This window comes from Macaca nemestrina, chromosome 4 (genome assembly GCF_043159975.1).
Source record: "Macaca nemestrina isolate mMacNem1 chromosome 4, mMacNem.hap1, whole genome shotgun sequence".
Classification (NCBI taxonomy): domain Eukaryota; kingdom Metazoa; phylum Chordata; class Mammalia; order Primates; family Cercopithecidae; genus Macaca; species Macaca nemestrina.
This window is the reverse complement of record NC_092128.1, coordinates 1,432,954-1,459,363: the sequence shown is the minus strand read 5'-3', so window position 1 is coordinate 1,459,363 and position 26,410 is coordinate 1,432,954. Positions and strand designations below refer to the sequence as shown.

At 53.0% G+C, this 26,410-nt stretch overlaps 1 protein-coding gene across 1 annotated transcript in view; it reads right to left on the bottom strand.

Annotated features, from left to right (window-relative positions):
- The window catches only part of PTPRN2 (protein tyrosine phosphatase receptor type N2), a gene marked incomplete at its 5' end in the record, with an annotated part of 1,004,492 nt that overhangs the window by 332,684 nt on the left and 645,398 nt on the right, over positions 1–26,410 (bottom strand). Inside the window, 1 exon segment of the mRNA NM_001305920.1 lies at positions 12,137–12,201. Within this exon segment, the coding sequence (NP_001292849.1) occupies positions 12,137–12,201 (65 nt within the window).

Genomic DNA, 26,410 nt, shown 5'->3' with positions numbered 1-26,410 from the left:
AATGTGTTGCTATGGCAACTGCCACATCACACAGCACCTCTCCTGCCTTTAAGTCACAGAAAGTATTGAGAAGGCATCCGTGAGCCAGCGCAGCGTGGAAACCTGTGTGCCATTCATAATTCCAGGAGGAAAAGATGCTGTTTCATAATGAACTCCTATTTGTCAATATGTCAACTGCAGTTAATTATATCGAAAATACATAGTTTTGTGTTTTTCTTCACTTTTGAGAAACAGAAAAAGAGTGAGAAGAGCAGTAAGCAGCAAGCAGGCTGGTGGGGTGCATCTGAGCCCACCACAGTGGGGCTGCCCCGGGGCCATCGAGGTCCTCGTCACGGAGCCAGGCCCACAGCGGGCCTGTCCTGGGGCCTTCGAGGTCCTTGTCACGGAGCCAGGCCCACGGCGGGCCTGTCCTGGGGCCTTCGAGGTCCTCGTCACAGAGCCAAACCAGATAAGGGGTTGCTCCTGACCTTCGACCTCCCACCAACCAGCTCGTCTGGGGTCCTCAGATGGGCTGAATGTAGAGCTGCTTGGGCTGGGCTGATGCAAATATTTTAATGCAATTTTGTGCAGATTTCCCTTTTCAGATGCAAATTAGGAATATTTACCAGTAAACAGCCTTTTCTTAGGACTGAGGCACTTTTGCATTTAGGAGAAAACCGTCTGTCAAGTAATGCATATTAGAATAAAATAAAGTGATGGTGCAGGAAATGACAAAGATGCCCGCTCCCCCAGTACCCGCTCCCCCAGTACCCACTCCCCCAGTACCCACTCCCCCAGTACCCGCTCCCCCAGTACCCGCTCCCCCAGTACCCACTCCCCCAGTACCCACTCCCCCAGTACCCGCTCCCCCAGCACTCGCTCCCCCCAGTACCCCGCTCCCCCAGTACCCACTCCCCCAGCACTCGCTCCCCCCAGTACCCCGCTCCCCCAGTACCCGCTCCCCCAGTACCCACTCCCCCAGTACCCACTCCCCCAGTACCCGCTCCCCCAGCACTCGCTCCCCCCAGTACCCGCTCCCCCAGTACCCACTCCCCCAGCACTCGCTCCCCCCAGTACCCGCTCCCCCAGTACCCGCTCCCCCAGCACTCGCTCCCCCAGTACCCGCTCCCCCAGCACTCGCTCCCCCCAGTACCCCGCTCCCCCCAGTACCCCGCTCCCCCCAGTACCCGCTCCCCCAGTACCCGCTCCCCCAGTACCCGCTCCCCCAGCACTCGCTCCCCCCAGTACCCGCTCCCCCAGCACTCACTTCCCCCAGTACCCGCTCCCCCCAGTACCTGCTCCCCCAGCACTCGCTCCCCCCAGTACCCGCTCCCCCAGTACCCACTCCCCCAGCACTCACTTCCCCCAGTACCCCGCTCCCCCAGCACTCACTTCCCCCAGTACCCCGCTCCCCCAGTACCCGCTCCCCCAGCACTCGCTCCCCCCAGTACCCGCTCCCCCCAGTACCTGCTCCCCCAGCACTCGCTTCCCCCAGTACCCGCTCCCCTCAGTAGCTGCTCCCCCATAGCTGCTCCCCCAGTACCCGCTCCCCCCAGTACCTGCTCCCCCAGCACTCGCTTCCCCCAGTACCCGTTCCCCCGGTACCCGTTCCCCCGGTACCCACTCCCCCAGTACCCGCTCCCCCTAGAACCTGCTTCCCCCAGTACCCACTCCCCCAGCACTCGCTTCCCCCAGTACCCGCTTGCTCTTGGGCTTCTGGGCTGGGATTTCACAGGTTCCCTGAGACTCTCACTGTCTTGTGAGGTGGAAGTGAGTGTTTCTGGAGCGAGAGTCCTAGTTTTACTTGGGCTCAGAGAGGGTCTGAGGTTACTGGAGTGTTACGCCCCAGTCACCGCAGCTGGGTTCTTTAGGCTGAGCTGGCACTAGGGACGAGCTTCAGAGTGAGATGTAGGGTCCAGTGGTCCCCCCAGGCTTCTATCCATGATGTGACCCAGCATTGCCATCAAACACACTGTTACCTTTGCAAGCTCAGATCAGTCACCTTAACCAAGAAGGCCTGTGAACTCTGACACCTCAGGCTTTTTAGGTCCACTGCCTGGAGCCTCAGGAGCTGTGCTCTTCAGATACTCCTGAACCCACTGCTCTTGCTGCATTCTGACAAACCTACCTCTGACCACGGGAGCTTCTCTTCCTCGTGGGAGCTGTTCCGGCTCCAGGGGCCCTGTCAGGAACGTGTGGCCAGGCTGTCTGCCCCACCAGCCCATCCTGCACCCCCCACCCACATCTACTGTCCCTTCTCTTGAATCTCCAAACACAGGCCCTCATCTAAAGTCCAGCAGTGATTTTAAACCTTTACCATGTCCTGGCCTATGCGCAGCACCGTGCCACGCAGAATCTTCACGGATGTCTGATGACTTTGGTTACTGTGAGCGTTCCGCATGGCGACCACAGTCAACAGGTCACAGAGGCCGCCCATGTCCCCAACAGTGGCTGCTCCCCTCAGGTCCCCACGTTTGCTAATGTGTGTGTAAGCACCTTTGCTTTGGTTACATATTTTCTCTTTATTTAGATTGTAAAAAGTGGTACTAAAGGTAAAATGGGATAGAACTAGACACACACATTGTTCCAATCTCAATCTCCTTGTTTTGCCATAATTGGTTTTTATAATTACCCAGACATAACCACCAGGGGAAACCTCGCTGGGTAAGGGATACATGAGACTTCTCCGTTATAACTTTGCAATTCCCTGTGAATCTAAAATGGTTTCAAAATAAGAAGTCAGAAATGATGTAAAAACTTTTGGACAAAGGAAAAAACTCACTTCCAATTCCACTGAGAAAAATAAAATCCAAAGCCCCCAACTGATGGAATGACCCACTCTTGACCAAGAGGACCCCAGAGAAACCTTAAAACTGAGTTGGGACCATGACAGGATGAAAGTCAGACCCGCCTCGTTACCTGCCGCCATCGCTAATGACCACCAGGCTTCCTTCCCTGGGTTCAGACCCGCATGGTCACCACCCCCCTCTCAACTAATCACCACCAGGCTTCCTTCTCTGAGGGCTGAACAGAAACCAGCCCTTTTCAAAGACTCCGTCCCTGATATCCACCAAGTGCCTGAAGCTGCTCTTCCTTTCACGGTTTCGACCCAACAACAAATCAGCATTCCTTCCTCATATGAAACCCCATTCACAGAGTGCCTCTGGCTGGTATGCGGAGGCTGCACAGGGAGGGCCTTCATGTCCCCTGCTTCACCTTTTGATGCAGAATGCCTAACTGTAATCTGTTTACATGTTAAGCCTCCATCCCCCAGTGAACATGGGATGCATTTTGCACACGTTAGCTGACTATGCATGCCCGTGTCTCCTCTTCATGAATATTCACAGTTCCTCCCATAACCTGCGGAATATGTATACTTAGCCACCCGCTCAGCAAAAATTCCCGTTCCCTTTGCCTCTCACTAGAAGTTCCTGTTTCTGGCTTCTGGCCGGAGGCTACGCTTCCCAGCCGGTCAGGATGGCTGCCCTGCAGGATGCAGTTCTTTATGAGGAATGAAGCTCTCCTTTCCCAATTACGAGCCTCGTCATTCTTCTGCTGCCACCATCAGCCCCATAAGAGCTGCTCTCTTATTCGCCCATTATGTACATGGGCTTCTAACATCTCTGTGCACACATGTGTTTACACAGCTGCCTTTAAGTTTAGAGATTTCAAAATTTTTAATGAAATCACAGAACTTGATTTATTTGACTGTTATGATGAGTTGCCTTGCTATCGTTTTATATTTTAAGTCAGTTTTTTTTTTTTTTTTTTTTTTTTTTGGTGAAGGTTTTGTTTTTCTGACTTCCTTGCTGGGTGGAGTGTCTTCTTAGGATAAATTTCTGGGAGTTTGATTACCGAGCCAAAAGGGAACAGTTTTTGTTTATTGGTTCGCATGTGACCCCTGCTGTCCTGCCTTCTAAAGAGTCAGACTCGTTCACCCTGCCTCCCACAGAGTGTATGTATATGAGTTTCATCACATACGGTTTTTATTTATAAAACCAAAACTGTTGTTCATAAGCAACCTTCAGTACTAATCTTAAAAATAGGACTTTAGGCTGGGCGCAGTGGCTCACGCCTGTAATCCCAGTACTTTGGGAGGCCGAGGTGGGTGGATCACGAGGTCAGGAGATCGAGGCCATCCTGGCTAACACGGTGAAACCCCGTCTCTACTAAAAAATAGAAAAAATTATCCAGGCGTGGTGGCAGGTGCCTGTAGTCCCAGCTACTCTGGAGGCTGAGGCAGGAGAACGGCGTGAACCCGGGAAGAGGAGTTTGCAGTGAGCCGAGATCACGTCACTACACTCCAGCCTGGGCAACAGAGCAAGACTCCATCTCAAGAAAAAAAAAAATAGGACTTTAGACTTAGGAGGTGATTGGAACATCTACAGATTTCTCACCCCATTGTAGCTGTGACATTTCACCTGCCCCCAGCACTACAGGGCTTCTGGTCTCACACAAATCATTTTGGCTGGAGAGCCCTTTGTGAGTGGTCTGCTTGCAACTCTCCTCCTTACCTGTTGGCATCTCCCAAATAGCATTTCTTCCAGCCAACAGCCTTATCCACCCACCTGGACCCACCTGAAACATCTAATGTGCCTGAAAAGGCAGAGTCGTGCTGCTGGGCACTGCAGAGCAAGAGCTGTTACCCCGACAAGCAGGGGCAGCTCCTCCCCACCTCCCCACCTCCTCACTCCAGCTCTGTTTACCTGTGGGCAAAGGCCCCCCTCTGTCCTGTCCTGTCCTGGGTCACGCTTGGGTGTGTAGAACCAGGCATCTGGTGAGGTGGGCAGGAAATCTGCATCTTCACAAGAGCCCAGGGAGAAGGTGCATGGCCATGTTGGGCCACCACGGCTGATATGTTCCTGCTATTGACTTGGCCAAAGTGTGCATTCAATGTCCAAGTTCCTCTTGGTAATCCCCAAGGAACTGGGTAGGAGCTGTGTACAGTAGCAAACCTCTTTCCACAGACAGGAAATGACAGGATGGAAGCGGGGGCAGGAAACGAAGCTGGTTTCAAACACATCCATCATGCGTCTCAGTTCTGCCCCACTGCTTGCTCCCTGTGGTAAGTGCTGAGCATCCGCACTCCCCACCCCCCAGCCCCCACCCCAGGTAACACACATCACACTGGAAATTCACATTATTCACGGGGTGGATTCTCACCCCCCGCCCCCCACCCCAGGTAACACACATCACATGGCAAATTCACATATTCATGGGTTGGATTTTTACCCCCCCCCACCCCCCACCCCAGGTAACACACATCACACAGGAAATTCACATTATTCACGGGGTGGATTCTTATCCACCGCCCCCCACCCCAGGTAACACACATCACACGGCAAATTCGCATTATTCACGGGGTGGATTCTTACCCCCCGCCCCCCACCCCAGGTAACACACATCACACGGCAAATTTACATTATTCACATGGTGGATTCTTACCCCCCGCCCCCTACCCCAGGTAACACACATCACACGGCAAATTCACATTATTCACGGGGTGGATGCATGACCATAGGTTCATAGACTTTTAAGGAACTTTTGGGATCCACATATTCTTAGCTACAGAATCCTTTCTTGGAAGAAAGTTTCACCCAGAAGCCCAATGAGCAGCAGCAGAAGCTTGGCGCTTGCTGAACCGGAGTGTGAGGGTGGCGTGAGCTGAGCACCCAACTGCCTCGGAGCCCCCGGGGCTCCCTGAAGAACCATCTTACGACCTCTGACCTCAGCCCACACTGAACAGAGAGAAGGCTCCCTCGGCAGAGATGGGGGGCTCTTTGCCACCCGGCAGCCCCCAGTCTGAGCAGCTCCTCCCCTCAGCTGCTGCTCAGATCCCTCCTGTTCACGCTCTGAGCCCGCAGGGGCCCTGCTGAGACTCGGGGTTGGCCACTTGTCACTGACACGCTGGGTGTGGCTCCTCTCTGCTCTATCACGACGCTTAGAAGCCAGAACGCTGGGCAGGGCACCTCTCTGCTCTATCACGACGCTTAGAAGCTAGAACGCTGGGTATGGCACCTCTCTGCTCTATCACGACGCTTAGAAGCTAGAACGCTGGGCAGGGCACCTCTCTGCTCTATCACGACGCTTAGAAGCTAGAACGCTGGGCAGGGCACCTCTCTGCTCTATCACGACGCTTAGAAGCTAGAACGCTGGGCAGGGCACCTCTCTGCTCTGTCACGACGCTTAGAAGCTAGAATGCTGGGTATGGCACCTCTCTGCTCTGTCACGACGCTTAGAAGCTAGAACGCTGGGCAGGGCACCTCTCTGCTCTGTCACGATGCTTAGAAGCTAGAATGCTGGGTATGGCACCTCTCTGCTCTGTCACGACGCTTAGAAGCTCTCTGCTCTATCACGACGCTTAGAAGCCAGAACGCTGGGCAGGGCACCTCTCTGCTCTATCACGACGCTTAGAAGCTAGAACGCTGGGCAGGACACCTCTCTGCTCTATCACGACGCTTAGAAGCTAGAACGCTGGGTATGGCACCTCTCTGCTCTGTCTATCACGATGCTAAGAAACCAGAACACACTTCTAACTCTGGATACAACTGAGAAGGCGGTAGCCACGCATCTGCCTTTATCCAGATTATTTTTCTTCCAAACTTTTGAGTTTTGCTTTTTGGTGATTATCACTCTCCTTTGGAAAAAAACATGGCTTTATTAATTTGAATAAAATGCAAACACTTTTCAAGATATCAGAAATTAGATTTTGAAGTACATCAAAATGCCACCCATCTATGAGGGGTGTGTATCTGCACTGTAATCTGTTCATTTCCTTTAAATTTTGTTTTGAGATATTTCCATTTGGCTTAAAAGGTTTTAATTCCACTATCTGTCATCACGTGCGTTAAATGCAAGTGCAGGGGAGAGATTTTGTAAATGCTATTAGATTTCTGTAATCAAACTCTGCTTTATATTCCAGAGTCAGGGATTAGAAGAATTTTAAATACATTTTAAAAATCGGAACCGTCAAATTCAGGCTTAACACTGAATAAGGCAACTCAAATTAGAAAAAAAGTCATTAGCTTTTAAATAATTTCTCAACTTGTACCCCTTTCTCCCATTTTCACCACCGCAAATCTACTCCAAATATACAAACCTCCTTCCCTCTCCCGGGGGCAGCCTCCCGACGGAGACGGGCAGGGATGAAGCGGGAGGCACAGACGCTGGGCTTGAGGGCCTGCTGGGCACGACGTCCATGGAGTCAAGAGCTCGAGAAGAACTCTCTTTTGAAATGTAAAATGGCCACGTGGAGAAGGATGGCGCTCCAGGAGCTGGTCTCCAGCATTTAGTGGAACGAGGGAATATCTGGAGATGGCCAGGAAGACAGGCAGGTCAGGGTGGATGAGCTCCTTGTGGCCAGATTGTAACCAGTGGGTAAAATAAACATTACTCTAGGGTTTCATCATTTTCGGTCCCAGGGATGATGGAGCCTCTGCCCCGGGAATGGCAAGGTCCATCCTCTGCTCGCTCAGGGGCCACAGAGGACACAGGTCGGACGTGGATGGAAGCAGAGGCGTGGTGCCGTGCAGGTGAGCTCCTGCTCCTGCCCTCGGCCCCCACGGTCCCCCGCAGGAAGCCCATCAGCCCAAGTCTAGGCAGAACCTCCCTGCCCACACATGAGATGGGTGGGCATCGGGGGTGGGCACAGGCCAATTCTTTCTAGAGTTAAATAGTCCACTTCACAGATAATCTGAGCAGCAATTCAGATTTCCATGCATTGAATCAATCTACTTCCTAGACAGAGCTTCACAAGGAAAAGTGATGCCATTTCCAATAAGAGATGAGAAAACCTAGGGGGAGAAACAGGCTCTGGCAGGAAGCTCAAGAGCCCTGCGTGGTCCACATTAAGTGTGAGTCTCCCCTGCGGATCTCCCAGGAGAGAAACGGAGGTGGCCTGTGGCCACACACGTCTGTTGCTCAGTGAACGGGTCAGGGCTGGAGACACGGTGAAGCTGGGGATCATCACCAAACACATGATATAAAAAGCCAGGGCCCAGGTGAGTTCCCCGCAGGAGAGAGCACGGGCAGAAAGGAGGAGGGACCCAGGCCCTGGAGAGTCCGAGCTGTAGAACTGACAGAGGAGGAGCTGGTCGACGTGAAGGGAAGAGATGGCGGTCGCCCGAGTGAGTGCAGAAAGCGATGCAGGTGACGGCCGGGTTCTGCCTTCAGGAAACGACGGGCCTTATTCCTCGATGCAGCTCCAGCTCCACCTGGGATGGGAGCTCCGCGATGGAAGGTTTGTCTGTTTTGTTCACTGCTGTAGTTTCAGTTCTTAAAACCTGCCTGACACGTATAAATATCCAGGAATGAGCGAACGAACAGCCCACTAAACGGAGGCTGAGCAGGGACCCTCAGACACGCACATCGAAATCCCACATGACACACGGCATCGGCTCTGAGGAGCACGAAGCCACGAGCACAGGAAGAAAGGGGATCTCCAGATTCCAACACGGAACGGAGCCATCGAAACCAGGCGTGACTGGGAGCTGCTGCTCAAGTGGCTCTTGGACATTTGGAACCTTTCCTTGGATCCCAGTGTGTGGAAGCCGAGAGCTGGGGGGTGAGTTCCGACAGCCACAGCCCATGCGGCCTTGGGGTGGATGGCGATGGGGGCTCCACATGAGGCCCAGACCTTGAGGACCTGCCTCCCTCAAGACTGAAGCCCAGGAACAGACCACCCACCAGCTGGGGAAGTGGGGAGGGGGCGGAACCCCAGGCCTGTGCACATGCCAGAGCAAGGTCCACACGTCACTGAATGGCGCAGAAACTCCCAGGGGGACAATTGACACGACAGTGGATCCGCTGGGACACTGAGGGCAAAACTTCTTATCCAGAAACTCTCACATAGAAATTCACACTTCAGTATCATCAATCCCTGCTGAAGGTAAGCTCACAATTCTAAAGAAAGACTTCATCAACCACGAAAGAGGACAGACCCGCAGGAGGCATTCAGCAGACGTGATGAGCAGGAGTTGTAGAAACCTAAGACTAGGAAACAGCCGGAGGGTGTGGATGAGACTGTAAAATAAGTAGGTTTAAAATGACTGAAAAGATAAAAGATGGTATCGAACACATAATCAAAGTAGAAGGCAAAAGAACAGATTTGATAAATTACTAAATAAAAAGTTTTTCTAAGTGAAAAATACAGTAACCAAGAGAAAAGTACCCAACATTTGGGTTTTACAACAGATTAGACACAGAGGAGGAGGGAACGTGGGAAACAATTTCAGGAAATAATCCGTCATGTAGCATCGAGGGAGGGAGAGGCGAAGGCGTGACAGAGGGTGCTGAGACACGGTGGACGGAGCCAGAAGGTCCAACCCCTGCCTAATCCAAATGCTGTGGGGGCGTCAGGACCACGGTGAGAATGACAGTGAATGTTTATGAGTGCTCACTCGTCTGCACTCCGCCGCCCCAGACGTCAGGACCACGGTGAGAATGACAGTGAATGTTTACGAGTGCTCACTCGTCCGCACTCCGCCACCCAGAAACCTGCACACAACCCGGTGGTGCGGGTTCTGTGATGACCCCCGTTTGACAACAGAGGAAGGAGAGTCACGGGGTGAGCACAGAGACCACGGGAGGCCACAGTGAAACAGATGGCGAGGGGCGGCTCTGCAGAGTCAAGAAAGGGCCTGAGTGAAAGGAAGCACCAAGTACAGCACAAAACCCAGATTCCCCAATCCAAGTGGGGAGTGCCTGGACATCACAGGTGTCCCGCAGAGGACGGGAGGAGCTGGGAGGACCAAACTCAGATCCCCTGATACAAGCGGGGAGTTCCTGGACATCACAGGTACCCAGCAGAGGATGGGAGGAGCTGGGAGGACAAAACTCAGATTCCCTGATCCAAGCGGGGAGTGCCTGGACATCACAGGTACCCAGCGGAGGATGGGAGGAGCTGGGAGGACCAAACTCAGATCCCCTGATCCAAGCGGGGAGTGCCCGGACATCACAGGTACCCAGCAGAGGACAGGAAGAGCTGGGAGGACGAAACCCAGATGCCCCGATCCAAGCGGGGAGTGCCTGGACATCACAGGTGCTCAGCAGAGGACGGGAGGAGCTGGGAGGACTAAACTCCCCCAATCCAAGCGGGGAGTGCCCAGACATCACAGGTGCTCAGCGGAGGACGGGAGGAGCTGGGAGGCTACAGCCACAGGTCCAGGCCCTGTGGCTCCTCCAGTATGGGAACGGCAGCTCTGTCCTGAAAGGGTGGCCGTGGAGGTGCTGTCCTCCAGGCCCAAGTGTGTGTGGGAAGGAGCTCCGTCCTGAGTGGGCGGCCAGGGAGGTGCTATCCCCCCGGCTCATGTGTGCGTGGACAATAACATCTGACCTTCCATGCTTAAGAGGCAAAGTGTGGCGAGGCACACGGCAGAAGCCACTTGGGCTGGAGCTGCCCAGTCAGTGGCTCTGCCTGTCACCACGTCCTGCCGCTTTCCTGGAGTGGCCAGAGTCCAGGTTTCAATGAGGAAGGTGTGTCTGGACACCAGGCACCACACTGGTTACCTCCCAGATGAACCCCAGAGTCTCCCATTCCCCGTCCCCCACCCCTGCCCCTCCAGCCCTCTCAGGGCAGAGCCTCCTTCATGTTCACAGGACCCACCTCCCTGCCCACCACAGCCGCTTCTCACGGGGCCTAAATATTCCACAGTTCAGCAGATGGTCCCAGCCTCGACGTGTTCTCTGACCAGATTACAGAGACAGCTCTAACCTGAGTCCATCTAGATTTGTCCCTAATTCCTGGACACCATTTTCCCTGTAGGAATGACTTAGCACCAAACACCACCCCACGTGATGAGCTCAGAGGGAGAGGAAAGGCAGGAGGACACCACAGCTCCTTCCACATGTAGGAGACACACAGCCGCTGGTGTGACACGGGGTCACAGCCGCCCCCCACTGACTCCACCTCGAGGCCACTTGGCCCCTCTGCATCAGTCACTGCACCTTCTGTGGGATGCAGGTGGCTCTCGGCAGCCCCCCCGACTCTTGGCTTCTTTCTCACCCTTTGCTGGGTGCTAAAGACACAGTAAGCTTCTGGGAAAGACCAGGGCATCACCGGCTGCCCAACACCTCGTTCATCCAGCACGAGCCAGGAAGGCATCAAGAAACACCGAGGACAGGAGCACCTGTCGGGCCGTGAGGCCAGTTTCCATCGGTCACTGGCTGCTGTCCTCTCCCACACCCTGCCCGTCATTTAACCGAGAGGCAGACATTTTCCAAGCCCTTCAGGCTATCCTTAAGCAGGCACTGCATGGGAAGCGCAAGAACCTCTGTTTGGGAAGAGCGGCCGATTAAGCAGCTTCTTATTTCAAGAGCCCGAGTCTCGGGCCTGGTGAGGACGAGATTTCCCCACAGAAGCGGCCTGTCTTTAAGTGGCTCCGCAGAGGGCGGTTCTGCTGTGTAGCAAGCACACTCATAAATAAGCGCTCCTTCACAGTTAATTATCTCTAATGGCGAGTGCTGTGAAACCCGAAATCTCAAATGCGAGAGCGCAGATTGGTTTCGGTCCGCACTGACTTACGAGTGGCCACACGCCATTCCTCAGAGGAGGCGTGTCCGCGCTCTGTGTGCAGTTCATTAAGTTGTCACGTGAGGGGACGGTGCCCGCGGCTCTGGCTGCTGGCGGAGCCTGGCCGACGCCTCTCTGACACCAGCATGGTGGGGTTTGGACACACGGGGGCTTGATAGATTTTCAATGATATTATGGAAGCATTTCCCGTTTTATATCACCTCTCCCAAATATACGTCCTTCGATATTGAAGATACAAGCATGTCCCACTGCATCCCAGGAGGAAAGAGGAATCCCTCTAGCCCATATTCATTTTCACACACTTAGCAACTACAAAACAGCTGAAGAGGGGAGGAAGTGCACGTTTTCTGAAGGCTTCTCTGTTCTTCTTAGCCATTAATGCTTTTTCTTGTGGGGATACTAAATTACGACTTCAAAGGCCCTAAGACATCATTGAACTCTCCAGGCACATTTTGTCCCCGTTTCCCACCCACAGAGGATGCTCCCGCCGCAGCCCACTGGTCCTCCCCGGAAAACAGGACCTCGGCTGAATTAACCTGCAGGTCCAGCCTCTGTTCTCACGGTGCTCACCAGCACCCAGACAGCATCGCCGATCTCAGAGCAGACGGCACCCCTCCCGTTACTCACCGACCCGACTCCGGTTTGAAGAATTTTCAGTCCAGAGGTTTCCTCCAGTTTGTCTTTGTTGTCAACTGTTAGGAAAAATCAGAAAGCACAGGGGTCAGGTTGGAAAGGTCCTCAGTCTCCGGGCACCTCTGAGCATTTTTCTCCATTGAAAAATTCAATTACCGCCTGCTTGACCCATCTACCTTAATGGAAGGGTCACGAACAGGCACAGAATTAGAACCTGAACGAGGCTCCATTTTCCCACTGACCACTGGGTCCCCCTCGGGCCAGCTCAACTGCGCGCCTTTGGTTCCATCTAGAAAGGGATGTCCCACCAGGACCCCAGGACTACTGCGAATCACTGATGAGAAGTATGTAGACACGCTCTGCAAACTGCAACGTCTTATTTTAAAGTTACGTAATCGTTCGTAGCTGTGTAATTACTGGGAAATATGTGTCATTAACCAGCATTAGGTGTTGATAAAAAGACTCCCTAGAAGGCCAAGCCGAACGTGTGTATATCTGTCATCAGCACCACCAGCTACTCCGCGGCCTCTTGTTCATGCCCTGACAGGAACATCCTATAATAATTTAGCTCTCATAAAAGCCTCACCCTGGTTTTCTCCTGATGTAGAATGAGGAAGACGTTCAGAGAACGAATTGCACTCGATGGCAAACCACGGGAAATGAGCTCTGGAAACAATTAGCAGATGGAAATGAACCCTCAGTAATCCCAGCACCAACACAGCAAACCCACCTGCCTCACTTCACGGAGAGGACGGGTGTCACAAGGCAACTGACCTTGGCTTGCGACTCTGTGGAAATACGCGTTTGCACAAAGCCTTTGTCGCTTTGGAGATGAAAACCAGAAAAAAACGGAATTTCACTGCAAACCCTACCAACGAAGAGGCCTTGCGATTGTGATTAACACAGGATGAGACAGCAGGAAAATATCAATTACTCTCACCCCTTATTGTAGCACCCCCGTGTTAATCTGGGGTAATGAAATTATTCCTTTCGGAGGGACGCGAACGAGATCCTGTCACAGCCTGCCCTTCCCACCTTTGCGGCCTCTCCATTGTCTTACGGAAAGTTTTTCCCTTCGAGCAAATGCATATTATTTTTTACATGTAAGTAATCACCTACTGCGCCGAAAGAACGAGGCAGACAGAAAACTGTGCTAAAGCAAAGCTCCTTTAAAGCTTTAGGATGGGGTGGGAACCCAGGGGAGGGGAGGGGAGGACACGGACGTAAGCCTTGGGTGGCAAGAGAGCTGTAAGGTCATCAGTGCTGTTGTCCTCCCGCAAACAGAGGAGACATCTGACTGATCGGCAAGCTTCCCTCAGGTGGGTAATAGCGGACTCTTTTAAGCAGGCTGAGGAACAGAAAGTGAATACAAAAGCAACCTGAGAACCACCCCGGTCACTGCTGCAGAACAGTCACTGATGTCAGGGTCAGGAATGGAAACGGCAGCCCAGCCCACAGTAATGAGAAAAATCCAATCCACAGGGGAACAACCTTTTCCTATGAAGGGCAGGTAGCAACTGGGTCAGGCTCGGCAGGCCCACGGCTCCGTCTTAGCTACTCAGCCCTGCCTTGCAGTGTGGAGGCAGCTGCAGGCCACGCCTAAGTGAATGGTCGTGGCTGTGTTCCAATAAAACTTTATTTACAACAGCAGACAGTGGGTCTGATTTGACCTGCAGGCTGTGGTTGCCAAGAGGTTGCCCGGCCCTAGTCCATTCTCCACACTGCCCAGGGTGTCACGAGCCGTCAGTCTAATGGTGTCTGTCCATCCTTGGACTCAACATCCAGACCTCTGGTTCCAAATCCAGACCTTTCAGTGGTCCTTCAAAGCCTTTCAGTGGTGTCCCCTGCAAGCACGGAGAACTTGCCTTGCTGGCCCTGAGGTCCAGGTGACTCTCCTTGTCCAGATATTGGGCTTTTCAGCACATTTCAGGCGTTCTCTGTCCCCTGCCAGGATGCTCTGAGCTCCTCAGTCTGACAACAACACAGTCCTCTTTCCAGGCAGCTCAGGCCCCACATGTGCTCAGAGACACCCCCTTCTTCACCATCCTCAGCACAGCCCTGTGTGTCTCACAGCTCATGGTGTGCAGGCTGCCTGTCCCATGCACAACAGGATGGTGAACTGCCGCACTGGGTAATTTCTGCTGTGTAAATGCTCCCATCGCGGCCGACTTCAGCGCTCATGTGAAACTACTAAAGGGAATGGGTAGAGACGCTGTCTTAGTCCGTTTGTGTTGCTGTAAAGGAACACCCGAGGCTGGGCAATGTACAAGCAAAAGAGGTTTCTTTGGCTCACGGTACTGCAGGCTGCACAAGAAGCATGGTACAGGTGTCTGCGTCTGAGGATGCCCCAGGCTGCTTCCACCTGCAGTGGAAGGTGAAGGGAGCCGTGCAGTGTGCAGAGCTCACATGGGGAGAGAGGAAGCAGGAGGGGGCGAGGGAGGGCCAGGCTCTCGTTAACAGTCAGGTCTCACAGGAGTGAAGAGAGAAGAAGTCGCTGACCTCCACCCCGGGAGGGCATGAATCCATTCAGGAGGGATCCGCCCAGCCCCATGCGCCCCTCCCCCATGATCCAAAGGCCTCCCACCAGGCTGTGCCTCCAACCTGGGGACCAAATTCCAACATGAGGCAGGGCGGGGTCGAACCTACCAGACGCAGAGTCGCACATGGGGAGTGAATTTCAAACCGAGGCACGGCAGGACCGAACCAAGCAGACGCAGAGTCACACATGGGGATTGAATTTCAACATGAGGCACCGCGGGGCCGAACCAACCAGACGCCCAATCACACATGGGGAGTGAATTTCAAACCGAGGCACGGCGGGGCCGAACCAACCAGACGCCCAATCACACATGGGGAGTGAATTTCAACATGAGGCACGGCGGGGCGAACCAACCAGACGCCCAATCACACATGGGGAGTGAATTTCAACATGAGGCACGGCGGGCCGAACCAAGCAGACACAGACCTGCAGGTGCAGAGGAAAGAGTTCCCACCATGCAGACACGGAGGACAGAAATAATCTCAAGGGCGCTGATGACACGAAAATGTAGAAAACCAGTTATAAAATGGTGAGCTTGAGTATTGATCGCCTCTGCTCTTAAAACAGTTTATTTAAGTGTGTTTTTATCATTCAGTGTTTCACAATGGCTGTATGAATAACGGGCTCACAAAATTCCTGAAAAAGTAAAACTAGTTCTGTCGAGTGGATGCAAACGGTCCCCCGCGCTGCTGGCACAGTGCTTTGTTTATTCCCCAAGTGGGCCTTTCTGTCCGTGTTTCCTTGGTTCTGAAGTGGGCCTTCCTGTCCGTGTTTCCTTGGTTCTGAAGTGGGCCTTTCTGTCCGTGTTTCCTTGGTTCTGAAGTGGGCCTTCCTGTCCGTGTTTCCTTGGTTCTGAAGTGGGCCTTCCTGCCCCTGTTTCCTTGGTTCTGAAGTGGGCCTTCCTGTCCGTGTTTCCTTGGTTCTGAAGTGGGCCTTCCTGCCCCTGTTTCCTTGGTTCTGAAGTGGGCCTTCCTGTCCGTGTTTCCTTGGTTCTGAAGTGGGCCTTCCTGTCCGTGTTTCCTTGGTTCTGAAGTGGGCCTTCCTGTCCGTGTTTCCTTGGTTCTGAAGTGGGCCTTCCTGCCCCTGTTTCCTTGGTTCTGAAGTGGGCCTTCCTGTCCGTGTTTCCTTGGTTCTGAAGTGGGCCTTCCTGTCCGTGTTTCCTTGGTTCTGAAGTGGGCCTTCCTGCCCCTGTTTCCTTGGTTCTGAAGTGGGCCTTCCTGTCCGTGTTTCCTTGGTTCTGAAGTGGGCCTTTCTGCCCCTGTTTCCTTGGTTCTGAAGTGGGCCTTCCTGTCTGTGTTTCCTTGGTTCTGAAATGCACATTTCCCCCAGCTGAAGTGGGGTGGCAGCATGGGCCAGTGCAGTGATGACTCTCGGCAATTCCCGCTGCCCTGAATAGGCAGCGCAGCAAGGCGCATCCTTGGAGGCCTTGGGGAGGGAATGAGTCCTTCTTTCTGCCTGAGCACTTTCTACTGGGGCCTCCCAAGACGCCAGGAGCACGCGGCAGCAGAACTTCCAGAAAGGCCGTCGGCTGTGGCCAACAGTAACTCAGAGGATGATCTTCTTGGCTACAGTGGAATGCTCATGAGAAATGCTGTGTGGCCAGCCTGGAGAGCACATGTGGACCAGCCAGCGGCGGCCTGGAGAGCACGTGGAAATCAACCCTGCTGCGGCCTGGAGAGCAGGTGGGGACCAGCCCTGCGGAGGCCTGGAGAGCAGGTGGGGACCAGCCCTGCGGAGGCCTGGAGAGCACGTGGGGACCAGTATCGTGCTGTGGAGACGCTCAGTGGAGGGGTTCTGAGTGTGACGTGTCAGGATTCTTTAACCCGTTGATCGCTAAAACTCCTTTTAGATGCCCATGCAAGAGTGAGGCTGATAAATGAGTCTGAGAGATTGTTCAATAGATACAAAATCATCTGAGGTGATTCCAAAGCATGTGCTGTGGTTCAGTGGCACCGTCTGCTCTTCACTGGACCTGAGCTGAGAAATGGTTTCCAAGTCAGTGAAACAGGCATCGTGGTGAGTTCCAGGCAGAGCTGCCTCCCGAGCTGACTGTGAGCCTCTCGAGGACAGGCAAGGTTCTTCAGGGTCTGTGACTGCACTTTGATGCTTAGGGGCCTGTGTTCTTTCTTCAACAAATGCATCCACGCTGCTGCAAAGGACACGATTTGGGGCCACCATCCTAAGCAAATTAATGCAGAAGCAGAGAGCCACACGCCGCCACACGCGCTCACATGGAAGTGGGGAACAGACATCAGAGAGCCACACGCCACCACACGCTGTCACACGGAAGCGGGAACCAGACATCATCAGAGACCCACACGCAGCCACACGCACTCACATGGAAGCGGGAACCAGACATCATCAGAGAGCCACACGCCACCACATGCTCTCACATGGAAGTGGGGACCAGACATCATCAGAGAGCCACACGCCGCCACATACTCTTACACGGAAGTGGGGACCAGACATCAGAGAGCCACATGCCACCACACGCACTCACATGGAAGTGGGGACCAGACATCAGAGAGCCACACGCCACCACACGCACTCACATGGAAGTGGGGACCAGACATCAGAGAGCCACACGCCACCACACGCACTCACATGGAAGTGGGGACCAGACATCAGAGAGCCACACGCCACCACACGCACTCACATGGAAGTGGGGACAAGACATCAGAGAGCCACACGCCACCACACGCACTCACATGGAAGTGGGGACCAGACATCAGAGAGCCACACACCACCACATGCACTCACATGAAGTGGGGACCAGACATCGGGTACTCACAGCTGTAGAGATGGAACAACAGACACCGGGGAATGTAAGAGGGAATGTGAGAGGCAGCGAGAGGGAGGCGGGAGGAAAGGGCTGAAACTCCCTCTGGGGGACGTGCTCACTACCTGTGTGACGGGAGCAAGTGTACCCCAAACCTCAGCATCACCAGTATGCCCAGATCACAAGCCTGCACATGTACTCCCGGAATCTAAAATAACAGCTGAAAATTAAATTTATGGATAAGTAAACAAATGTGCCACCGACAACCCTCCCAGCACGCCCCTGGTGCTGCCTGGCAAGCCTCTCAAAACTGACCCCGGGCCTTTTAAACTTTAGTTCAGTCCGTTTAAATCAGCAATTGAAGCAAACAACCTGAATTAATTTTTTTTTTTTTAAGTACTGAAAGGTTTTAAGAGAGTACAAGGGACAGTTTCATTCTCAAGCTAATCTGAGACCGCAGTGTAAGTCAAAATCGAAGTCACAGAGTAAAGTAATTGAAAAGTAATGAAGCTGGCAGTGGCTACGTTCCTGCCACACGCCAAGTGCCGGGGCCAGCGCTTCCCACACTTCGATCCGTCTCCCCGTCCAGGCTGTGGATTCCCATGCACACTTCCCCCGCAGCTGTGAGGACCACGTGGGAGCCTCTGAGCCAGCGTGGCCCAGGTCTCAGCACCCAGCAAGCGACGAATCCACGGCCCTCGTGGTGGCAGCTGTTTTGCTGCATGTGTTGTGACCGGGCCACCGTCATTCCTAAGGAGAAGGTATCTGCTCCGTGTCTGAGACTGCAGTGTGCTCTGGTCTCCGGCGCCATTAATTCGCCGATCAGTGCTTCTGCTTGTGTTCTGAACGTCAAACATCAGCTGGAGCATCGCTCGACGACTCTGCTCCAGGTGACTCAGCTATCAAGGTCTTCCCCCAACAGCGGAATCGCTGTGGCCCCCCAACAGCACCCACAGCAACAGCATAAAGGTCACCAGGATTCTCCTGATTTCTTCTGTTTCCCAGGAGAGGGTCTGTTCCTTCCCCATAGGCCGGTTCCTTCGCAGGAGGAGAGAGGGCTCCGCAGGCTGCTTCTTTCTCAGCGCCCACAGGCTCCCGGTGTCACTGCTCCCTTCCCGAGGCCTCGCACACCGTCTGCTGAGTGATGCCGCCCAGCGCTGTGCTGGGCACTGACATGCAACCTGCCAGTTCACGTCAAGAAACTCCACCATCCTCTGGAAAGCCCGACAGTGCCCTGAGCAGGTGCCGGGGAGTCTCAGAAAACACAGAATCTGGTCCCAGAGTCCCCAGAGTCCAGCTTCTTGCCAGGGAAATCTCTTTGGAGACTGCCGAGTGCTTTCGGGGGTGTCTGTGTGATCCCTTGGCGCTGTGGAAGGAGGCAGCGTCTGTGGGGCATCAGCTGACTTCATGGGGTCCTGTGTTCCGGCCCCTTTCGGCGATGCCTGTCCTCACTAGTTCACTTTCTGACTTTGAGATTTCTCGCTGGCAGAGAGAACTGAAACACAGAGAGGCTGCCGTTCCCTCCTCCTGCGCCGTGAACGCTGCACAAGGCAGCCTCTGCGGCACAGGCCTGTGGTTTGTCGCTTCAGATTTTTTTTTTAACCTCAAATATGCCTAAAAGGAAAAACAATGCCTCGTGGTCCCCAGCATCCTGTGGGTCTCAGGCCACCCTGGACACCTCTCGACGTTATTCCTGCATCCTTGACGCCGTACCGGATTTCCCTAAACGGCCGCGTGGATTCCCTTTTCCACTCTGTTGGTGGAACTGGGACACGTGTTGACCTCGGATCCTGACACATCTGCACTGGGGAGTCTGCCGTCCTCTGACGGGACTTCTGCCCACACATGTCTAACCGAGGACTCACACCCACTCCTTTTAAGTATAGAGTAAATGCCTGCTGATTCTCAGTGTTCTTCTGTTCCTTTTTATGAACTCCATGACAACACAGCCAAGTTTTAAGTCTCTGCTAACCATGTTGAAGGAGGAAAAAAAGAAAAAGCCTGCTTCAGCCAGATGTCCATCAAATGCCAGGTCTGAGTTACGTTTTGAGCCGAGCTCTGGGCCTCCCGAGTCTGTCAGGCCAGGGCGTGGAGACAGTTGGAGAAGCTGCCTTAATAAAGGCACAGAACAACAGAGAAAGCCCGTTTTTATCTTCATGGGAGACAAAAAGGGTTTCCAAACACAAAAAAGAAGTCCTTTAAAATTAAATTCACTAGATGAAGGATATGCAAATTACCTGAAGAAGCGGAACCCTATAATGTTCTCAAAATTCTGCAATAGCCTATTTAATGAGTATTTTAATTTATCAGACTAATTCTTTGCACTTGACAATTTATGCAGCATTCCATATAATTAAGCTGCTACAGTGGAATAATTTTGCCTACTCTCTTTATCCTCGCTATTTTAACCTGAAAGAATGTGCAGAGGTCTCTTCTGTAACCTAATTACAATGGGGATCGCTTAATGGCTTTGCTCCATTAGAAGGCGGGGGGAGGGAGAGCCCCCAGGCCCAGGGTGAAGCTGCACCTGGGGCCTGGCTAGCTTTCTGGACAGCACCACTGGCTTCCTTAGGAAGGGTCCTCCTCCCTGATGGGGTGGAGCCTGGTTTCTGGCCGAGCTGAAAGGACACCCCCAGGGTAAGAGCTGCCTCCTGTGCCACAGCCACCCTAAACAAGCTGCCTCAACGCTGCCACTTTCCACCCAGGGCCCCCGTGCAGGGGGTCAGCATCTCCGGGTAATTTGGGGACCTCTGAGGACTCTGCCCCTGCCCTGAGGTCAGCCTTCCCAAAGCTGGAAGCCACCGGTCAGGATTCCCCGTGCATGTCAGCAAGGTGCCCAGCCGAGGGCTTTCCTTAAAGTGGGTGTCATTCCTGGGAAGAGGAAGGGGAATGAGCTTTGAAGGAAGCTGACTCAGTGATCGGAGCTCGGACCCCAGCCCGCACCTCCTTTCCTTTTTGGGTATCCCAGGTGGCCACAGAGCCGCTGGGAGTGCACAGGCCTCCTGGGCCCGGGCGAGCTGCCCTGTCGCAGACTGACACGAGGCCCACCTGGGTGCAGGGCTGATCACAATTCCTGTAAAGGAATCTTTTAAAAATAAGCAATGTCCGTGCTTTCCTATTTCAGCCCATTCTCTTTCCCCATGTCGTTTTCTGAAAAGAACTCTAGCAGGGCCATACATGAGGCCCACGAGGGTCCCCACCTTCCCTCGGAGTGGCTGCTCCCAGACTGGGCTCTCTCAGTGCTAATAGGTTGTCTATGAAAAAATGGGGTCTTTATTCATACCAGGTTGAGAAACAGCCTGCTGGTCGCTCAGGCCAAACCTAAAAGCTCCTAAAAAAAATTAAAAAATTGCGAACCTTCTCAAAGCCTTTCACTCATTACTGTACGCTGTGAACCTTTCATGCACCCTCTGGGCACTGGGGCACATGTTGCTCTCCTAGGACCATGGGTGGCATGGAGGATGGGTTGGGGGCCGAGGGAGACCTTAGAGAGGGGGGGGGTAGGCAGGGTCCATGTGTCCTGAGCCCCTCTAGACTGGGGGCTCGCCAGGGTCTGAAGCTTCCTGGAGAAGGCCCCGCTCTAAATTTCTTTGGTTCTGGGATCTCTAACATGTCTTAACATCAAACACATGCAGTGACGCTTCCTCAGTCTTCATTTCAGAACCAAAGACTCTCACTCAGCAAATCCTGAGATCCCGAGATCCTGACAACCTGACACCTGTTGGAAAGGTCTGTAAGCCGCCATGGAAGCTGTCACTCGGCCCCATGGGACACTGGGCTGTGGAAGGTGTGCCCCCAAGGGTGGTACGTCTCCGAGGGTGGAGAGGCTGGCCCCGGAGGCAGGTGCAGGTTGGGGGGGGGGGTCCTCACCACAGCTGGAGGGAGGTGCACGGGGAGGGGCCCTGAAGGGATGGTGGCCACCCAGGACCCCCCACAGCAGGTTTTCCTGTACAGGTGAGAGAGCCTTTCTGTGGAGAGGCCCCTGCCTCACTCAGAGTGCTGTCCCAACACCGTCACCTGCAAGAACCCTCTGCAGGACGCGCCGTAGCCGGGCCATGTACAGCTCTTTTTTGTTGGGCTGTGATGGTGGCTGGAGGCAGGTCCCATCCAGCGCACAGCCCTGGCCTTCTGCAGCCCTCTCGGCAGCCAGCCCTGCTCCTTGGAAGTGGTTCTCAGCCAAAGGCCTGCTCCTGTGTGAGCAAGATGCCTTGGGAGCGGGAGGGAGCTGGGGTGCATTTACGTGTGTTTAATCTCAGTCCCACCACGGCACATGGCGCCCAGGGTCCTCGGCTGACCCTACACCTCCTCGGCCCCCAAAGCTCGTCCTTTCCCAAACCCTTGGGGAGGAGACAAGGGTCACAGTGTGGCTGGTGATGGTGGGAGCAGGAACCAGTGTTTTATGCTCAGATCTGTGCTGAAATCACTTTGGACAGCCGAGGGGGCGGGAGAATGAAACACAAAACAGCCTTCAAGGTGGGTGTGACAGCATCTGGGGCACTCTGTGACCAAGCAGTGGGGCCCGAGGGTAAGAATGTGGGCTCGGAGAGGACCAGGCCAAAGCTCTGTGCAGCCACTGGCCAGCCAGGCACCACGGGAACATCCACCCCTGTATGTGGGGTGTCCTGGGTGGCAACATCTCTCTGACCCATGTGTGGCGTGTCCCCGGTGGCAGTATATCCCTGACCCACGTGTGGGGTGTCCCCGGCTGGGCCTCAGGCTTCTCTTTTCCACCCTCTTCTGCCTCCATGCACTGTGTTTAGTCCTCAGGCCCTGACTGGCATCTGTTCAATGATCAGAGCTGTTTTCTTTCCTCAGGCCCCATCCTTTCTGCAGATCTGATATTCCCACCTGTCTTCTTGCTGCTTCTACCAGGATGTCCAGTGGTGTCTCCACCCAAATTCCTGACCTCACCGACTTCCCCAAGCCTGTCTGTCTCCTATGTCCCCAGCCGGCCAGTAGCTCAGGCCCACAGCCGCAGAGCCGCCTTCATCCTCCTCGGACACAGCACAGCGCGCCTGGTGAAGCCGGCAGGTTCTGGCCTCAGGGCACACACGGGACCTGCCGGTGTCTCCACGAGCCCAGGTGGGTCCAGCAACTCATTCTCTGCTCTGGATCTTGCAGAGACCCCAATTGCGCTGGCTGGCTGGCTCTTCCATCCACGGTGCCGGGCCAGGCCTGGGAGGGGCCACGCAGGCCGAGCCTGGATGATGTCCCCTGCACCCAGCACTTCTGCCACGCGAGCCGTGAAAGGGCCTCCACCCCTGCAGCCTGCCTTCCGTGGAAGCCACGTGTTACGTGAGGCCTTTCGCGCCCGGGAACAGGGAGGTTTGACGAGCGGAAGCGCTTAGGCAGGAGAAAACACAAATTAATGAATATGTCAAATCCTGCCGCTCAGGTTGCAGAAAAGCCAACATTCTGCATAAAGAAGTATTCGTTCCTGGCAGTGCCAGGCACCCACTCTGGCATTTCTTTACACGTCGGCTCACAGCTCTGGAGGTGCACGGACAAACGTGGAGGCGCCCGCAGCACCTCACAATCCCTTTCACCTTTCCACGTCAGTCTAGACGGGACACACACGACTCACGCTACCAGCTCATGACATCAGCAACCGCAGGGATCTCAGAGCCAGAACTGCAAATGGCAAATGTCTTATTCTTATAAAAATATGGGCTACAATTTGATTAAATTGTCAAAAAATACAATTTAAAATTCAGCTTTATTTAAATACTTTTGATTGAAAATTTTGATATTTTTTGAATTATATTTGGCTTTAGAATATTTTTGAAGAAAAATGACTTTGGAAGCATAATTTTAGTTTACAATTTTAAATGCATTTTTATTTTTAATGAAAATACTTTACATTTTGTACCCCATGTGCAATTACAGTTGAATCATTTCTGTCTAAAACACTCCAACTTTATGAAGATCGTAATTAAACAATCTAGTGATTTCATGAAACGAGGGGAATAAAATGCATTTACAAATAAATATATAATAATTTACAAAATTATGTATGTCATTAATTTATTACTCAGCCAAACCTTACCAGCCCATTGAGAGAGAATATCACTACTCACAGGCTTGTAATCCAATCTACTGTCTTTTTCATTGGATTAATTTGCAGAAATAAAAACAATAGCTTTATATACATCATTTAAATAATTTTTTCACTATGAACATACGTTTTTCAAAGGATGAAGCATTTTTTTAACAGCTAATGAGCCTCACATAGACTTTTAAATGTTCAGAAGCCCAGTATGGAACGCCACTTGCCCTCTGGCCTTGGACCCCTCGACAGCTGGACAGGGGCTGAGTCTACACAGAGTGGGGAGGGAGGGTGCTGGCCATTCACACACACTCACACCTCTCCTCAAAGCCCTGCGCTGGCCCGTCTCACCCAGAGTGAGGTCTACAGTCCCGGCCACAGACACAGGGCCCTTCAGAACCTGGCCCTTGGCTGCCACCCTGATATCACCTCCAACAGCTCCCTCACCCCTGTTCAGCCACTCCAGCCCCTTCAGCGTGGGATGCCCTGGCCAGCGCCTGCCTCAGGGCCTTTGTACCTGCTGTTTGTTCCTGAGCCTCAAATGCCCGCCTGCAGCCATTGGCATGGTCCTCCTGTTCTCACCCAACGTCGGGCCCTCACCCCATCACCTGCCTGTCCCCTCATCCAGCTTCATTCTTTCCCAAAACATTTATCACCCTCTGACATAATGCACGCTTGTTTATCATCCATTTTTTCTCTAGAATATCGGTTCCACAAAGCAAGGATTTGCCCTAGTGCTTAGAACACTGCCCAGCACCTAGGAGGACCTCAATGATGATCTGTTGAGGGAATGAATAAGTGACTTGCAGGAAGCATGGGCAAATTAATCCCTAGTGGCAGCGTTCGAGCGTTACTCTCTCTAGGATGATCACGCCACCGGTGTTACCTCTATTACTAAGGCCAGTGGTGGCACTGGTGGTGCAGGGCGGGAGTTTCCTATACCTTCCACACCCATAGTTTTAGTTTTGAACCAAAGAGCCAACGATACAAGCATATCTGAGGATTCTTGACTTGCAGTCTCATAATTCTCTCCAACATGGGCTGCCAGCCACGAGCACGGGTGCAGGATCATGCACGTATGCCGTGGGAACACGCGCAGGATCACGCATGTACGCCATGGGAACGGGCCCAGGATCACACACGTACACCGTGGGAACGGGCTCAGGATCACGCACGGATGCAGTGGGAACGGGCTCAGGATCACGCACGGATGCAGTGGGAACGGGCTCAGGATCACGCACGGATGCAGTGGGAACGGGCTCAGGATCACGCACGGATGCAGTGGGAACGGGCTCAGGATCACACACGTACACCGTGGGAACGGGCTCAGGATCACACACGGACGCCGTGGGAACGGGCTCAGGATCACACACGGACGCCGTGGGAACGGGCTCAGGATCACACACGTACACCCTTCTGCACAGCTGGTGGAGGCTTCCTCTTTCCCACATGGTGCGGTGTAACCTGATGGTTTGTATGCAAAGCAAACCCATTCATAGCTGACTGTGTCAAAACACAGCCAGAAAGATGCCATGCGGCAGGGCACGTGTGTGTGTGTGTGGGTGTGTGTGTGTGCGCGCGCACGCGCACGCGCCTGCGATTGGCCCAGCAGCCGGAGCACGTTCCTGTAATGTGTTGTGATCCACTGCACAGCAACAACACAAAACACAAGGAAATGTTTTGATGTTAATCATTTGACATCAAGTCATCTGAAAGCAGCATGTTGCCCCAATGTTTGGATGTTTAATTTTGCTAACTGTCAGAAGGAATTAAAATAACCCTGGAACATAACTGCTTTCCTGACAATTATTTACTAAAACCAGAGATACCGTTTAAAGCTTAATTCCCAGAGAGGGAGAAGAGAAGGGGGGTGCCCTTGCCCGTGCCTGTGCTGGAAGTGGGCTGTTCATCATCATCTCTTTCCTCCTTTGGTGGTGAGGCCAAAGGTGCTGCGGCTCAGGAAGCCAAGAGGAGGCGATCGATGAAGAAGAGCAGTTTCCGTGCCATCGTGAACGGGGGCTGATGCCTGACCACTCAAAGGAAGAGAGGAGGCAAGATGCCGTGCCCACAAGAACCACCCCATTGAGAAACGTCTGCGTGGTGACTGGACTTGCAACGCAGTGATCTCTGGGATGAAAAGATGCCCCTTTAGAAATTTACCACGATGCAAAGACACTCATTTCTACCTCAACAGCCAGGGACCCACCCTGCTTAGTATAGAAATAGCAAGGACATTTAGGGAGATAAACTACATGTGCACCTACTGACGTGTGTGTAACGTTCAGCGTTCTATTAAACATGCATATCACGGGCTCCTGGAAATGACTCCTCTCGCCAACTCAGATGACCTCTTGAAAGTTAGAAGTTTTGGGGTTAATTTGTAATTCAAATTAATATTTTATTTTATATTCCATTAAATATTAGGAAGATAACAAAGAATATTATAAAATATGTGTGGGTTCCAAAGAATAATAAGACAGGAAACACCCAGGATACCTGCCACTCCAAAGAGAGATAAAACATTAAAATTATCTTTGATATTCTCTGTGAGCTCTTCTTGGTCCTATCAAAGCTAATAATTCTCATGAATTCTGGGTGCATAGTTTCTTTATGTAGACTTTTTTTTCACCTATGTGTGTATCCCTAAACAAAATACTGCATAAGATGACATAACAACATACATGTTCTGTGATGTGCCTTCCGTCTTTTGCTAACTCTGTGTTCTGAGACTCAGATTCGGTTTTGCATGTCAGGGTGGCTCATGCATTTTCATTGCTGTGTGACTGCATTCTATACATACGGAGCATCATGCTTTATTTTTCCAATCACGTACCCAGTCTGGTGGGAAACTGGGTTCTTATTTTTCCCTCCACATCTGAAACAGTGTAGCCATGAACATTCTCA